We start from the raw sequence: 18754 nt of genomic DNA on the forward strand, positions 1-18754 counted from the left end.
TCTTTGAAATATGAAATTGTTTAGGCATTTATGGAAACAAGGGAATAAGCTCTGGTTTCTGAGTGACTGCTCCATTGCCCAGTGATGCCTGTGACATTTCATGGCTACTGGATAATCAGCACCTCGTTGCCAATTTCATATCCTCCACCTCCAGCATTCCAGATATTCCATGTACTAGTGTGGAGATATGCGTGCTCAACTTCACTCACTAATAAAGCCCATTCAAGACATGCGATAAACAAACAAACAAGCAAATTACAATTACTGATCCACTTGCCATACAGATTCACTGCATATATCCCAAAATTCCAAGTTGACCTGTATGTATGTACCGGTATATATTATATGATATATATACATAAACGTAACATTTCTTAATATGAATGTCTTTTCACCTTTTAAACTGAATGCTGTTCTGATATTCATTGTTTCTTCCCATGCATGATTGAGATGCTGGGAACAAAGAATCTTATAGTACACACAGGTGTTTTGTCAGATATGTTTCAACACATTTGAATATGTAGCTGGTGCATGAAATATTCACAAAAAAAAAAAAAAACACTGGATCAAATTCTCAGGTGAAGGTTTGATGGTTCTTTTTACTGTTGAATGGTTGTTAGTCCCAGTCAGACAAGCAAACAACTGATCATCTTTACAGATTTTCAGCAAGTGTTCATAATGGGGGTAAAACAAAGAATTATTCACCAGGGGCAACATGAGTTTTTAAGAAACATGGGCGATTATATTATTTACACATGAATATAATCCCTACAGGTAAATGGCAATATATGATTAGTTAAAAATCAAACATTTATGTGAAGTTACAATTTACAGATTATTATTTATTCACACATAAATGAATACTTTAATAGAGGTAAGGTCCTATATTATATGGTGGCATTTTTAAGCTGCTTAAAAACATGTCTGGGCTTAATATAGAGATCATGGGGGGAGGGGGGGTATCTTGCCATTAATTTACTTTAAGAACTTACACATTTAATTTGTCATATAGCTGGTAGTTCTGTAGTGGATTGTGATAGAAATGATTAATTAGTTGCTGAAATGTCCAAATTAAAAACTGTTGCGCGCTGCTGATTAAAACACAGGCCATCTAATGCATCGCTGATTACAGAAACTCTATGCAATCACATGCGAGATTTTCTTGCTGTTGCAAACAAACAGTGACTGAACAGAAAAGGCCTGGGAACACCCATAACAGTAACACTTTCTATGTGTCCTGTATCCATAATGCATTAGAGGTCTTCAGTTTTATAAAGGTTTCACATTTATACTGTAAATAACCGTAACCACAATTAATAGTTGTATTGTATATTTACGTTTAAAAGTGCCTTAACACTCATTGTTATTTTTGATCAGTGTTTAATGTATTTTGTTTAAAGGTACAACAATTAATTGGTAGAGTAAGCATTATAATGTATTATAACTGTGGTTACAATTATTTACAACACAAAAACTGATTATAAGGTGCATTGCAAAGCATTATGAATACCACGTCATAGAAAATGCTACTCAACAACATTTTGTGAAAATGAAACTTTTGTCAGTAAAACCTTTGCAATTAAGTTATAACAAATATTATATCTGTACTTTGAGGTCACAAATATGAAACAGTGCTGACCAGTTTTGTGAATTAGATAATATCTAATTAATTGGAGACTGTGATGGGTCTTGATTTTTTTTTAAGTTTATGCATAACATTATTTAGACACTCTGAATATGCAAATTAATTCAGTAATTAATTCATTTTATGAATTCTTAACCATTCGAATTTCAACATTTTACCAATTGTGGGCCACAGAGGATCCCTTTAAAAAATCTCTCAAAATGAAAATGTCGTAATCCAAACTGTGCATCAATAAATAAGCAGATATCTGCATTATGTTTTAAAAAAGGACTTTTCTGATTATGTTTTTGTGTGTGTTTTTTTAGCAAATATAAATAGGTTTTCCAAAAACCTCTCACTCATCACATTGGTAGCATTATCACAAAGCAGTGTGATACACCTGTAAGAACACAGCAGATAATCAGATGTTCCCATGGTTTATCTTGTCCGTACCTCTCTTGCATGTAAAGCTTAGTCTCTCAGGATGAATAACGTCTCAATGTGTAAGCCTTCATGGATCCATCCAAGAAGAACAGACACGAATTTGCATCTACACAAACACAAACCTGAAGACACACCAAAAGTCTTTCTGGCTTCCCATGTAGAGGGAAAGTTTATGTGTTCCAGCCAAGTCCGATGTGAGTTGCGAGCAGGTAGCACATGCCTATTGTGCAGGTCATCAGCATCATGGGGAAGCCCAGCCTGTGAAATAAAGCACAGTGAGAACTCATATTCTGCGTCCCTACATGAAAGTTCCTACCAAGATGAAAATTGAACCTTAGAAAGTCTGAAAATCCCACACTGCTACACTGAAAATAATCCGTATGAAGCATTTGGGACAAGAATCTGTATTTTTCTTTATGAAAGACCACAGATATTCTTGTGTCCCAATGAAGGCTCTTCCTTCAACATAACCTAGCATCTTCTTCTGTTTCATACCCACACCATCTTTGTTCCTCTTTCTATCAAATGACGATCTCTGAGCAGGTCCACATTATTTCCTCTTCTGCAGTGCATTTGTTTATGCCCGTTTGTGTGTGTGTGTGGGGAATTCGATTCTGAACAGCAGGGGTCTCGATGCTCTCCCGCTGAGGAGCATGGCAGGCACGTTACCCGCTTCATCGAAGTGGTATTAAAGTGTGAGTCTTTAAACATTATGGCAGAGTCAAAAGCAGGGGACAACAGCATTAAAGTATGATCTCCAGGCATTAACGGTGAAGTCAAAGGCTGGAGACGCAATAGACTGATGATACCAGTCCCCCCATTTAACGTAAGCTGCTTTCCTCAGCCTCTGCAAAGCCATCAACTCTCAGAGACATGTGGACCGTCCTTGATGCACTCGCTTGTAAAAGCATCCATCTGGAGAGTGGAATTACCATTGTAATTACAACTGGACACTGGCCTAATCTCAACACTCGATCTGCATGCATCAGTGCCCTTCTGACCCTTGGTTCAACATGCTGCGTCTCTTCTGTCCATGAGGATTATACTGCATGCTGTCCAACCTCACTTATTTTCAGCAGAACTAAGAATTGCACATGGACACTCAGTTGAGTAAGTCAGTACAAAAGAAATCGACAGATTAAAAAAGGAAGTGGACAGATTATACAGGGAAAATAGCACACAGCAAATATAGCAAGAACTTTATAATCTGTTTTCAAAACAATGTCAACGCCCAACCCTCCCTTTATCAAATAATCAAGACCAATATAAATTAGATTCTGTCACTATTAAATCACCCTGATGCCAATTCAAAACTGTGTGCTATTATTTTTCTGTGGAACACAAAAGGAGAATTTTAAAGCATCTATAGACCTTGTTCCATATAACAAAGTTCATAATGTCCATGGCTGTTAGACTCCAATAATGACAGGAAACGTACCAATGTTTCGACCAGAAGACCTTGGGGTCGAAACGTTGCACATTTTAATAAATTGATTTTTGGAAGTAGCAGTGGCAGTGTGCCGACTTTTGTTTACTTTATAGTGGAGTGTTTAGGAAACCTGTTTGATTTTTTGCAAGTGTGCTTGGTGTAACCAAAAAAGTAGAAATTACACACTGCACCTTTAAGTAGTAAATCTGTGTCTTGTTTTTGCTTAACAGCCTTCTGATCTGAGTCTGCTCAGACTCTTTTCACAGAACACTAAAAATCCACATGCAATTTTAATAATTTCTGTTCTGTTTACTTCACCGATAGTTCATAAAAGCGCCAGGTCTTGTTGCTGAATAAAAAGTCCCATAGAAAGGGATTCTGGAATGAATAAATGAGTGAAAACGCTGCTGAGATGACGAAGCACTTGTGAGGATGAAAGCTCTGGACATCCATTTAGCCCGAGTGCATACCTTCAGCAGCCCAGTGGATACTGACTGAGTGCATGGGTAAATACAGAACATTTGGGGCATAGAGAAATCAACAAGCTAAGAAGAGCAAGTGGGCACTGATTGAGAGGAAAAGAGAGGGAGGCAGATGGAAAGCAAATGGATGATAAAAAGAGCGAAAGAATACGTAAACGGGTCAGAGAAGGAGAAACAGGGTTTCTCATAATGTTGCAAATCACAATCTCAAACAACTCTTGTCAAAAACAAAGGTGCTAAGTTGAGGTGTTCCTTAGGCTCAAACAGTATAGTCAATCTCAAAGATGTCACAAACTGATCAAATGTATAACTTAAATGCAATTTTTCAAGATGCATAAAGTAAAATTGTAAAACTGAAGCCATTTTTTTTGTCTCCTTAACACTAAAAAAAGTGTAAAATTAAGAATCAAAATAATGAATCGGTGAAAGAATCAACAGAGAAAGGGGCTGTCAAAGCATACAAATCTAGAAAGAAAATGAAATATGAAAGTAATCGCATTGGAAAAAACTAAGCGTGCTCCAGTGCTTCCTGTCCTTTATTTCATCTATTTCTAACATTCTCTAAAATTAGATTAGATTATTCGAAAGCACATATTTAAGGTCAAGTATTGGTAAGTTCACAGCTGGTCCAGAAAACACGCCAGGTGTTCAGTATCCGGAAGGCAAGTGGGGATGCTAAATGCTGGATTGCACAAGGAACAGGTGTGTATTAGCTGTATACGGCATTTGTGTGACATACATCAAAGCAGGTGCACGTGCCTCGGGTTGTGAGGGCAGGTCAGGCGGCTAATGCACAATTTGAGTGATGTGAATGAAGCAGCCAGGTGCCTGATTCATAAGTAGTCAAGTGGACAAATCGATGTGCACCGAAACACCGAGTATCAAGGTTGTGAGTTGTACAACCTGAAAAAGCAGCTCCACATGTGGTTTGTTAAACTGTCTGAATAAAATAAATAGCACATTAAATGGCACTAAGTACTGCATAAAGCTTCCTAAAATAAAATTCATGTTTTCCCCCCTCATCTTTAACGGCCTAATGAAAGGAAAAGTAATGTGACTAAAGGTGATTTTAACAGTCCATTATGACCATGTAGAAGACAACAATGACTTCAGTGCATGATATTCGCATTTATTCATTTAGCAGATCTTTTATGTAAAGTGCCATTCATTTTTTTTTTTTTTTCTTACTACAGGGACAATCACAGTATAACCTTAGTTTAAATACCTTGTTCAATGCAACGGTAACTCATTAATTGTTCCTTGGGTTCAAATATACTTTTCAATTACTGTACAAGCTTCGATATTTTACCATAACAACACCTAAATACATTACAAAGAGCTTTGAGGTGTCTCAAAACTGGAACCCTCATGACGGGATGCTCAAAAAACAAGGTAAGGCGCAACAGGCAAATAAGACCATCTGAATACATGGCCTGATCTCATAAGAATTTGTGGTAACATGTACACATACATACACATTTTTTATATTTACAGAAACTTACAAAATGGATGTATTGAAAGCTTAAAACATTAAAAAAGGACTTGCATATGAATAGCTTTAAAAACATAAAACAGCTTGTGAATCCTATATAATTATACAGATATTTCAACCGTGTAAAATGTCTAACAGTTAATCCACAGCATGCAAATGGTCTTTAAACCTAAAACATTTGAATTATAAGCTCAGATTTTGACCACTAAACTACAACATCTATATGCATGACCCTAGAAAAAAAAAATTGAGTTGAGGGAAAAACGGATGATTCTTTTATCCATTTTGTCTACCCTTCCTTGCTCAAGGCCATCGACTATGTGGCACATTTTGTATTAAAAACCCTTGATATTTCAAACATGTGATGAGATCAGAACAGCTATCTGCCACAATCTCACTACAAGATTGCTGATGTACACAACATTTCCTTACGACCGTGAAAACCCATCTCATGTGGCTAAAAAAGAATCAGAATGGGCTTTTTTTGTTATAACTGGAGAAAAAAAAGTAGAAAGCCATTAAAACTAGTGAAGGAAATGACTTTCTCAAAGTCACACAAAGACACGGTACTGATTGGAAATTGAGGTCAGTGTTGATTAGGTCTGATATTTCAGACATTATTATAAATGCCATCATTGTCATCATTCAGTACTTTTCAATAGGGACACACCAGATGGTTTGTCATTTGGACATCCACCATTTTATTACATGCCAGTATTAGGGGGCACATGATGGATTTTGAAGGCCAAAGTGGCTTGGCATGGTGCTGGGAATAACAATGTGATCCAAGCTCTGGGTTTGTTTGTACAATAGGCCATGACTGCCCATGGTTGCACACACATATGCTGCTTCTCTCCTCTGTACAAGCACAGAAATACAACTATATTCACACCAACAGATGGGGGAAAGAGACAGACTGGGAGTGGAAAATATGGATGTGCAAAACTACATATCAAAATTGGCAAGTAGGTTGCATTTCGGAATTTGTTAATAATTTGTTTACAAGTCGTATTAATATTAAGAAGCCCTAATTAAGCTGTTTTCGGGCACCAAATGGACACATTTCTTGGGTTCGCGCAATAGACTACAACAAAATAGGAATCTCAAGACTATTTTTAGGTTGACATGCAACACAATGGTTGCAACAAGGGTTTTAAAGGGTATATACTGCACAAAGTTCTGGCATGAAACTCTAGATGGTGCAGGCTAATAGGTCCTTTTACTCACCTGTTCATAATCCCATCGTTATCTACAGGGCGCAGCTGATTGGTTCTTGCCGTATTAGTAGCCAATGAGCTCGCTACTCAACCTTCAAATACTTGGGTATCCTTTGCCTTAGCAGTGCAGCACGCTTTCAGAAATCATCTGAAATTTAAGTGGTTTATTTAAATATATATAAATATATATATTTTTTTTTTAAATAAAGGAGTATGTTCAATAGCATATTTGATTTGGAGTGGTATTGAAAAATTATGCAAACAAAAAAACTGAATAAAACTTACACACCATTCACTGTTCTCATGTTAAATTAATAAAGAAACCGAGCAACAATCAAAACGCAGTTAAATGATAATTCCATGTTCTCCATTAAGATTTCTATCAAAACGAATTTAATGTATGGAGTACACAAATGAATGTGTGTTCTTCTGAAAGCCTGAATCTCTCTCACACAGACTCAAACGCGGATCTTTCTTTGCCGTGCTGTAAACCTGTATACCCAGGTGTGCCACTTAAATTCCCTCCCTTAATTACAGAAGCCTGACAGCATCCATCATGCTACCAATGTGACTACAGCAGGAGCTATAAATAGCTCCAATCTAGGTCCTCCCTATCTGCAATAATGGGCTTCTAATCATTTGCCAAGACTCGCCTTCAAACACACACACAAAATCACACGAGGCTTTAAGGTTGACAGCTTTTAGAAGTACAGAACCTTAATAGACCAGTGACTGCAACATCAGGATCAGGATAAACTTTTAAAAGCCTTTTCTCTTTGTTCTAAATGAATGTTAAAGAGGAAATCCATTAGCATGTAGTCCGATTTCTAACAAGCATTCCTATGTGGCCAAGACTTTTACAGCGCTTCAAACAAATGGGAAAAGGATAGCCTATAATTTGACATGGAGAGGCACGGTAATAGCATGAAACTTTGATCATAAAAGGTCTGAATGGGCAGAAATCAAAGATATAGCAAAAAGCAGAAAGCTATTGCATAAAGGTTTAAAAAAAAGTGGTTAAAGTGCATGTACTCTGAAAAAGAAACATTTAAGTGGCTCAGTTCTCAACACTTACAGGCCAATTGTACAATTATAATCTCTAAGCACAGCATTAGAAATGGACCCAGAAACAGTTGAATGACTTTGATAATCTCAGTACAATCTTAGTGAAATTGAATCTTTCAATAAAATCAAAGCAATCGTACAGTCCGAGTAAGTAGCCTAAAGCCCGGGACACACCAAGATGACGGTCGGCCGTTGGGGAACGTCGGACCGTTTTTGAGCGTCGGCCGACGTAGTTTTCCCGGTGTGTTGGCTCTAGTCTGACGGCATTTTGGGGCTGATTCAACATGTTGCCTTTCAACTCTGATTGGCTGTTTAGCTTAGTGAACGAGAATAATATCAAAACAACAAGCAAAGAAGTCAAAACCGTACAGACAGAAGGCTGTTCCTTTGTGAATATTTCAATATTTACATGAGCGGAGTGGAATAAAAAAAGTGTTTAGCAGGATTAATATTCAAACCGGTAAGCACGCACTGCTTTCTGCAGCCTGCAGCGTTGGTTTCCCTTTTTGAATGACGAATATAGATGAATATATCTGCAGAAATAGACAGTTGTCTCATTTACACGCAGGCGCAGAACGCGCATTCTAGTTCCCCCGACGCAGGCGACGCAAGGCGACAACAGTCGGCTTTCATCAGCGCTAGTTCTTTGGCGTCGGTTTGGTGTGTCCCGGGCTTAACAGACCTTCTTTTTTTTTTTTTTATGCAAGGCTGCGAGAGATAGACATGCATCTCTTCAATGGGTTGTACTAGAGATTTCAGCAGACAAAAACTACTGACAATATAAGCTATGGGAAATTATAAGTGATCTAGGAGCTTTATACAGCTTTTTACAGTAGATGCCATTGAAAACACGGTAAGTCTTTCCCTCACAGCCTCGCTTTCATACCTGTCATGGCGCTGCTCTGAATAAGGTCTATAATGCAATATTTTGGTAAGTATCACGAACAAGTGAAACCTTGTCTTTATGTTACAGTTTTTACACTATCTCTTATGATCATATGCAATGTGCCATTGGCTTGTGTCAAGATTTTCCACACAGCTTTATCAAGCACACTATCTAAAAAAGGAAAATCAAATCGAGAAAGAAAGAAAGAAAGACAGAAAGAAAGAAAGAAAGAAAGAAAGAAAAAGAAAGATAGAAAGAAAGAAAGAAAAAGAAAGATAGAAAGAAAGAAAGAAAGAAAGAAAGAAAGAAAGAAAGAAAGAAAGAAAGAAAGAAAGAAAAAGAAAGAAAGAAAGAAAGAAAGAAAGAAAGAAAGAAAAAGAAAGAAAAAGAAAGAAAGAAAGAAAGAAAGAAAGAAAGAAAGAAAGAAAGAAAGAAAGAAAGAAAGAAAGAAAGAAAGGAACTACTGACTACAAATCAATTATTCTGAATTGTAATTTTATGATTGATGTGCTTAAGGGTCCCATGAAATCACTTGATAAGCGGAGTTTTTAAAAAAGAGCAAGAAATATGTAGTTAACTCATCCATGAACTATGATTTGCTACAGTACATGCTGGTTGGTCACAGGAGGCTCAGTCTCATAGAGAGCACTGGATTGGGCTAAAATCTGTGGCACACCATGAGCCATCAATATTTGATTCAAATTCCTGGAAGAGAAAGACTATACATTTTAAATGCGCATATCTGCTAAAAGTGATTTTTGTCAATGTCTAAGCATATACTATAGCACATATAGATGGCCTCAGAGCTAACATACATATAATGTGCATTCCATATTTTATTTTTCTACAAATTCTAAGGGAATTCTGCATGCATAAACCATGATTTGATTTTGCACTTGTGCCACCAGTAAAATCAAAATCTATGTACAGTAGTTCTAAAGAACACTTCACAATGCATTGACTTGCATTGACAGTGCAAAACTTTTTTATGCCAACTTTTTTTGTTTTTCTTGAATATCTCCTACTTATCTTTGTCACTTTTGTTTAAAACTTGTTCTTGCAGGACAATACAGCTTAACAACTTTATTTCAGCACTTTTGCAACACTCTGGATTGATAGATTAAGCAAAGCACCAAAAGAAAAATCGTTTAGAGCAGAAGTCACATCCATGTTTCTTTGAATGTGTCTGCTCTCTGTTTTCTTTTTATGTCCCAACCTGCCCTGCACTAGACCTAGAAAGTTTTCCTTAAATGTTACGCTATACATCAACAAAATAAACTATTTTATTGTTATAAAGTAAATTCCATATTGTCTTAAAGCCAGAAGGTAGCAGAAGGTGCCTGACTGAGGCTGTGAAAAAGATTTGCTCTACTATTTTCTCTTTTGTATAGCTATTACATCTTGAGGAAAGGATGTCTGTGGTGGTCCATGCAGAATGGGATTCATTGTTCTTGATTTACCATACAGGGTAAGTAACTGAATCAGTGCCAAATGCAGATTACACACCATGCAGTCTCCAAGCACAGGTTATGGTTTTGTGTGTGGCACAAGGGTATCAAGACACAGCGGTTGAAAATGGGAATGCTAATTACATCGCATGATGTGGGAGATCCGCAGAAGAGGAAAGCGGGGCTTTGTCTATTGGAAACAACAGAATGAGGCCCTTAAATCAGCCAGTATTGTCTCTGTTGTTTTTAGTTACACCGACTGTTTATCTGCCCTGAAGAAAGTCGATGGTATTCATTGGATTCTTTGCTGGAAGTGTTTTGCAATAGACTCAGTTTAATTAATTCAGCAGCATTAATGAAAATGCTGATGCATTTGTATGCAAATGCATACATTTATATTTATACCTATCTTAATCTAAACCACATTCACACACATACAGATGCAAATATATATCTTGTATAAAATACATGCATTACTGAAACTAAGTTTTCCTTTCATTGAAACTACCATTTCAGAGTACTGTGTATGAATTAAGCACAAGAGAATAAAAGTACAGGCATGAAAACAGGTCAGGGGTAAAAAAGGTGAGAAGGATGCGGCATATATACCATCCCCCGAACCCCCCCCCCCCCCCCAAAAAAAAAAAACAAAAAAAAAAAACAACAACAACAAAAAAACAACTTGTAATCTGCATTGGCATTGTAGTAGGCTACCAGTGTTTCTCACAGGATTTTTGGATCACTGTGATGAGTGGTCCTCTGCCACTCTAGGGGGGTTCGGGGGCATGCTCCCCCGTAAGAAAATTTTGTGCTTTTTAATGTGAAATTCATCAATCTGGTGCAAATTAAACAAAGAAAATTTCAAAACTCTTTTAGTTACAGTGTCTGTCTACATTACTACTACAATAATAGTTATAATATTAATCCCATGATAGTAATAGCCATATAGCCTATTGTAAAACAAATGCACTGAAAAATAAAGGAAACTTTCATAATTAGTTTTGTACTAATTTCTATACTTGAAAGAGTATATTTCTATACTTCACATTAAAGATGTGATTGGGCTAGCCCAGTGTCAATCAAGAAAAGAACCAATGGGCCGCTGATCTACGTATTTCATCGGGTCTCAGAGAAAAAAAACTATTTACTACTACTATTTATCCCAAAAATGCCCCAAACCAGTCGTCTGTATGATAATCTGAAACAAGCACTGGTGAGCCGTTGTCCTGCTTCACTTCACAGATGCTGAGTGAAAGGAGAATTATAGAATGAAAGGATATTCATTTATATGACACTTTATTAATCAGGAGAGCAGCTTGTTCAGCGCGTCATACGTCGTCCTTTCAGTTTCGGTTTTCAATCGATCAAGTTTTTTCACGTTCTCTCGATAAACCACCCCTTTCAATCCGATCGACATAATTTGTAATAGAGCTGACACTTTGAGTTTTTAACGGGTTATGTTAAAGCCCTACTTGTTATGTTTTTATAAAATATCTATAGTGAATGCATTATCATATCACCGTATTATTTACCGCCATGCAACTGCGAGCCACAAATTAAAGCTTGGCGAGCCGCATGAGGAGAACGCATGAGGAGCCGCAATGAATACTTGTTCCTGCTCGCTCAGCGCTCACGGCGCCCGCGCCCACTCGCGATATTATCTCGCCCACTTCTATGTCAAAATAAAAAATAATGACATTGGCAACATCGCTGTCTGTATCTGACAGGACAGTTAACATTGTAAGCTAACTTACCTCAGGCTTGCTTTCCGACGTGCGGTTCTTTGTTCGGCAGTGTGTCCAGTTCTCAGACTCGCGGTGTAAAAGACTTTGAAAACATTTCTGCCCTAACGTTACTCTGACTCGTATTGGCTGTCATGTTTCGGCATTCGGAATGATGATTGTTTTTTAAAGCTTATAGTTTTGTAAAGTTTATGGTAACTTTATAAGGGATAAATGCTGGCCTCGACCTCGAACACCCCCCCCCCCCCCTCTCTAAAATATTTTCTCATCGGATCTGCACAAATCACGTAGGTGACCCTTTTAGGTTTTAAAACGGCGAATTTCGCCGAAAGGTGAGGAGTTTTCATGCCTGAAAGTAAGAAAAACTAGGAAGGGCGCATGTAAATGATCATTAAAATAACATAATAAAATATTAAATCTAAAGTGTGTAATTTTACAGCACTAGCACCAACAAAATAATATAATATACTTTATGCACACACAGAGAGACTTAGGCTCTCAAGGTGTTGAGGTATGAAATGAAATAATATTAAAAAAATTACAAAATATTACGGTATAGTGTGGTAGTCAATTTAACTATGTTAAGCCAGATGCACACTGTGCGATTTATTAGTGTCCTTTACGATTGTTGCTTGCTTGTCAGACTGTACGAACATGATCCTCGCTGTAAGCCATGTCACACTGTAACATCTCAGCTGTCATTAATGTCAGACTGTACGACAGTCAAGACGCGTTAAAAACGGACGCACGTGAGGAAACTTGTCCGGAGTTTCACATCATCAATCAATGACGCGTTCGGTGATGTGAGCTGCATTACACAAGGGTTTGAAATGGTTGCTACAAAGAAATCTCCAAATGTGCATTTTGGTCACAAAAATAAAGACAATTTGATGGCCGTCTTGGGAGAAGCCACACTGCATGACTATGAGTCAAATCTTCTGACACTGCCAGAATATCGTCAGAGATCAAATTTGATCGCAATGGTCATTAATCGGCTGTTGGTGAACATGTCAAACTACCGTTCAAAGACTTCAGATTTTAGCCTAGGATCAGAGGATTCTTTTAGGATTTGCTAAATTTGTCTCAGACGGTCAAATCGCGGCCAAAATCGCACAGTGTGCCCCCGGCTTTAGATTGGTCTCTACACGAGAGCAGCTTCTTACAATTTTCACTAATGTCTTTTCATCAGTGTAAAGCAAAAAACAGCTGAGTCTCTAACTACTCATTCTCATTTATGTCTCTTTCTGACCTAAAAGGCAAGCAAATATACAAAATATGTTCGCAATCAAACTGTTATGGTTAATTTCTCTATTTTGCTTATATATTCCACCAGGTTCTTCTCATGAGAGCTGCTCAGGTCAGACTTCTGTGTTAAGGTGTAAGGTGACTTACAGCCTATCAATAATGTGGGATAACTGCATATAACATGGAAATACAAGATCTGCATCATTAAAGTTTTATAGCTGGTCAGAATAAGTCTCCGTATGTCACTTCATTAATGCTGCAGTTCACTCAGAGGGCTTGGCCAGAGATAGAAAATGGCACCAGAAGATGGATGTTGGAAAGAGAAAAAAAGTGCTCAATATAGGCAACTTGCCATGGTGTGATAAACATGCTCCATTTAAGAGCAGGTCATCAAAGTCTTGGTTATTCTGACTACCCTCCTCATGCCAAACACGGTCAATGATGGTTTTCTGAGAAAAAGTATATGGAGGTCATAGGGACAAGGCGGAAAAGCCAAGTGAGTCATCACAAGCCAATATCACCACTATTGGGATAGGCTAGGGTGAGTGGAAAAGGGCAGGAGATTGACAGGAAAAGAGAGTGGTGCGCGGTTTAATAAAATCGGGACTCATCTGAACACCAATGAAAGACTTTCTGTCACTTACAAATACAGAGATCAGACCAAGACTTTTGGAGAAAGTAGAAAGTTTAGATCAACTTCATTTCATTGTCAGAGAACAACATGGAATGCAGTGTGGACACTTTTACACTTTCACAGAAAAGTATATAAAAAAAATACATGTTTTTTTTATGACATTGAATTAAACATTGAATTTAATATTCAACAATAATATTGATCAGCCTGCATTGACACTATTATACAAGAACTGAACTGAGCTGGACGATGACATCACAGTTTACTCCAGATATAAATGAACTAAATTAATAACTTTTTTAAAACAAAAATGAAACATCACTGAAGGTAGTTAAGCTGGACTGTGTATTTTCTTCTGGAAACAAACTTTTTTGCATTATTTTCCTGTTATCTCTGAAAAGCTGCTTTGAAACAATCTGTATTGTAAAAAGCGCTATATAAATAAATGTGACTTGACTTGACTATTGTAATGACATGGGTAAATTGTAAATATTCTATATACACTTTAAAAAGTGATCTTAAAGTAACACCAAGTATCTTTTCTTCTGCGGTCGCCCTACTGGTTGCAAGCGGAATTGTCCATTAGCGCCGTCGTAAATAATTTAGCCTACCGCAGCCTACTGTCGCACACGCACACGCACGCGCACGCTCGCTGTTGATCTCCAGCATCGGCTTTGGAATCAACAATGGCCACAGACAAGGTAGAGTATGATGCATTATTTTTTTTACCGCTTCGGCCATGACAAAAGCGTCCGAATTTGAGGAAGTTGTGGGGGAAGTGACGTATGCCGTAAAGCACTCAAATTTTGTAGTTCTTTTTGTGCACGGGTTCCGACCCGAAACCCGAAGTTACATAGTGCCAGTAAAAGCGATACAGACCACGTCAGGCTATGGCAGACGTGTCATTTAACTTATTTTAAGTCGATGTACCATCACAAGGGTCTTGGAAATATATTATGAAGGTTGAAAACCTACTTAGTGTTACTTTAACTTTAAAAAAGCTAGGAAACCAAGTGCCTTAAAATGTTTAAGTAAATAAACTTCCTGCATAATTTAAAAAAGAATGAAGTTATGTGAACATAATTTTTTTATATAACTTATGGTTGCCTTAAAATAATTAAGTTAAGTCAACTGATCACTTTTTACAATGAAGTCAGTGAGATGTCTAACCTACTAGCATTTTAACACGCTGTTTAAAAACGCACTGATCTACATGTATGTATGCAGTAGAAATTGCACACACAACGAAATATTCAGGAGCATAGAAACAGGTTTTCAATCTCTGCCCCCTGAATTTTATAAATAAAACACAGTCGCTACTGAAAGCTACATTACATTTTTAAGCAATGAGGTGTTTATTCCCTCTCTGTCCCTCTTTCTCACTCTCGTTAATTAATTCAAATTCATCCAAATATAATCTTACCGCACAATTTTACTTTAAAGTTCTAGATCTTATGAACCGTAGATCTGCTGGTCTATATCCGCTCAATCAGATTTTACACTGCAAACATCCATGACTGCTTTTAACTTATCCGTGCTGGCAAATAATCATGGTACCATCCGACGTGAATTATATAAATAATTTTCATAGCACAGCCACTCAAAACCCTAGGGTCAACCATGTCACATAGTAAAGCGATCACCAACAAAATCATTTTGGGTGGGGATTAATGTAAACACAGATATCGGATACCAGTCATGTCTAATGAGAATGTAAACGGGCTGGACAAAAAAAAATTATTTGGTAGTACATTAGCTGAAAAGATTGAGGCTTAAGCTAAAATTAAAACAAAAAAGTATGGCGTAAATATTGGTTTACAAATCAGGAGAGGAACATTGTAGGGGAACGTCAGCTGCTTTGTGATCAGTGGTGTTCTATCACTAGTTACTAACCAGAACGCCAGAGAAAGTCTCAGTCCCCACTTTATCCCCATAGCAACCGACCAATCACCCAATTACCGGCTGAGCTGAGGACTTACCCATTCATCACAAAGTTCTAACCATTACAGGGCATTCAAATGAAGCCCCAAAATGCAACAAGCGAAAATTCCAGGAATACATCGCAATTTATCTACTTTTGGGACTGTACCTAAAGTGGTATAAAAGCGGTTCAGATGATATGCAGCAGTTGATAAGGATGACTTGGATTCTCTGTGAGAATCAGGCAGGAGGGAGGTTATTGATGAATGAGCAATTACTCAAACATCTGCTGCTGCCCTGTTTGTTTTCCTAGCACTGCCAAAAAAATAAGATCCCAAAGGCGATTCCCTCCTCCCTCACCCACCCCGCTGCCACCAGCCCATCCCCATTTGGCTCAGCCCAGAGTCACCCAGCTGCTCTACCTGCCTCTGGACAGTGCTATGGGCCCTAGAACAAGGAAGGAGAGAATCTCATGAGTGAACGCAGCGAACAGGTCTTTGGCTTAGCGGAGGTGCTTCATTACTGAAGCAGAATCGGAAGCAAGTGGCAGCTGTTCAACTAAAAGTGTAGAGTGAGGCAAAATCTGGGGTTCTTGCTAACACTAGGACGGATTGGATTCACTCCCAAGATTAGCTTGAATTGATCTACCTTATCTCCCTCTCTGATGTGCAGTTTAGACTGAGTTGAGCTATGAGGCCTTGGGCTCTGTCTAATGCCATTGATTTCTCCTGTTTCAGGGTTTAAAAGTGCCATGGCCACTCAGACAGACATGCAAAAGAACCACAAAATAGATTGCTTAAAAAAAAAATGAAGATGGATAGTTAATGTTATGTTAAAATGTTAATTATATTCATATATAATATTATGTTTTACATAACGCATTATATATATATATATATATATATATATATATATATATATATAAAATACACATTTCAATATTTGTATGTACAGTATTTCTTTTATTTATTTATATTTATATATCTATTATACACATACACACAAATTATTAACATTATAATATTTTTTATGACATAATAATCTAATTAAAAATATAATATGCCAATTAATTAACAGAATTAAATCGCAACTAATTGCATAACTCAATATTTGCTAAGAAAATCCACCACATAATTTAAAAGACATTTAAACAACAAAACTAATTACATTTTTAAAAGATATTTCAATGACATTCTTGACAAATGACAGCATTAAATAAAATAAAATAAAAAATAATTAGAAATGAATGGAGAATAACCCTCCATATAAAGTAAAGGGGGTTGAGCACATTTCAAAGCACACTGTTAGTAGCATGTAAGTAAATCCACAAAGACACAAAGTCCCGAAGGTATCAGTGAAAGTGTAAAGTGCCTTCATGTCTGGCTCTGTGCTAGGCATGTCTAAACATCCTTTTCAGATTCTATATACTGCGATTGAAAGACCCCACTGTCTCCCACCGGGATCATTTCACAGTCCAATCAGATGTGCATTCAAGTTCCTCTTTTTCACCATTGACCACCAACACCCCACCAACTGGGAGAGAGCCAGATATCTGTATGCATCTGCATGAGCATGGAAAGCACTTCCATCGAGCAGGTGGTAACAAGCAGGGAGAACCGAATCAAAAGAGACGGTGAATATCTTCGCAAGCCTCTCACCAAGAGGTAATCAGCGAGCAGCTCCTTTTCCACATTCAGATGTATTTGTTGATACGCTAGAGAGTGCTTGAAATCAAGCTGTCTTAAGAGTCTCTCTAAAACTAGATCTGTCACTTCTTAAAAAGAGAGGCACACTTAAGGATATTTTTGGAACATGGCGAACATGCTCCATTTACATTGATTTTACACGAAACATGTTAAGACAAATGTGTTCACAACAACAAATTATATTAACACAGAGGACTTACAAGAAAGTTTGTATGTTGTGCTTCTCTTTTTTAACTCTAGTTGCATACTTAGTCAACACTGGTAGCGACAATAAGTAAACAAAGTAGAGTAACCAATAAGTACATATACATATAATCAGATCATATTTTTGCATATACAAGCTACAGTCTTCATCTCTCTGTCCAAGTATACAAGGCACAACAGCTAATCAAATATTTAATAATTTATTAAATAGTCGCCTGTGTTTTTCAGAGCAAGCGCATAATAGCAAGACCAACTGTAATGTGATAAAAATGTATACATGCTGGACAAAGCTAAACTACAAATTGCATTATCTCAGTCCTGTTAGTCCGACGGTATGATTTCAGTCAGACTAAAGCATTTACACAACATAACATTTACATAAAGGAGGAGCTTGTGTTGGCTGCCATTTTGATTGTAACTGACGGTTCTGTTGTTCTCTTTGTGATATTGCTCCACTTTTAAATGGTGTATTTTATAATGTGAAGACTATAAGGGAGAACATAACAAGAAGCAGATGCTTGTGAACAGTGTGTCAGAGTTTGCCCTGAAACAGACCTCCTAAGTGTCACTTAAGCTACTACTGGCCAACAGCTTTCCCTGAAGAGTGAGAGTACACGAAAGGCTATAAACATCTGGATATAAAGCTAGGGGATTGACTCTTGCACTAGAGCATGCTTGGGTAATTTTAGCAATCTGCTAGCAATGCTAGTTTTGACAAAGAGGGGAAAAAGATGTCCCTGTAAAAGTCGAAATTGACTTAAATGTGAAATTGACTATACGGAACGAATAGACTGGCATTAAAAAATGTATGAAAATAATGGCATGACTTGTCTCTTTAAAAGACACTAAAAACAGCAGAAAATGTGTGCAGAATTTGAGATCAATTTCCTACCACAGTTGGGCACAAAAGACTCTCTATTTTTAATAAAACCTGTAGACAAATACATTTGTGCTCAATACCTGAAGAACTCCATGAAGGAAAATCCATAGCCATGCTGTTCAGCAATCCCAGCACACACTACATTTGCAGATGCTCCAATCAGTGTCCCATTTCCTTTCATAGAAAGAGAAGGGGAAAAAAGAATGACTATCTTGGATAACTCTGATAGCCTGAATAAACATCCTGAGAATTTGTAAATGTTTAAATAGCACTACATGTCCTCTACAAACACAGCACTGCACAAACATGGATCTTTATAAATGAATATTAGAATTG

The 18754-nt window shown here is 37.3% G+C and overlaps 1 protein-coding gene across 2 annotated transcripts in view; it reads right to left on the reverse strand.

Moving 5' to 3' along the window:
- Positions 1 to 569: 569 nt before the first annotated feature.
- The window catches only part of oca2 (oculocutaneous albinism II), a 91387-nt gene continuing 73202 nt past the window's right edge, over positions 570 to 18754 (reverse strand). For both annotated transcript variants that reach the window (XM_079628934.1, XM_079628935.1), the window contains 2 exons: positions 18499 to 18592; positions 570 to 2326 (listed from right to left, as the gene is read on the reverse strand). In XM_079628934.1, the coding sequence (XP_079485060.1) occupies positions 2239 to 2326; positions 18499 to 18592 (182 nt within the window). In that variant the 3' untranslated portion in view covers positions 570 to 2238. The remainder of the gene's footprint in view (positions 2327 to 18498; positions 18593 to 18754) is intronic.

This window comes from Phoxinus phoxinus (genome assembly GCF_949152265.1).
Source record: "Phoxinus phoxinus genome assembly, chromosome: 11".
NCBI lineage: Eukaryota > Metazoa > Chordata > Actinopteri > Cypriniformes > Leuciscidae > Phoxinus > Phoxinus phoxinus.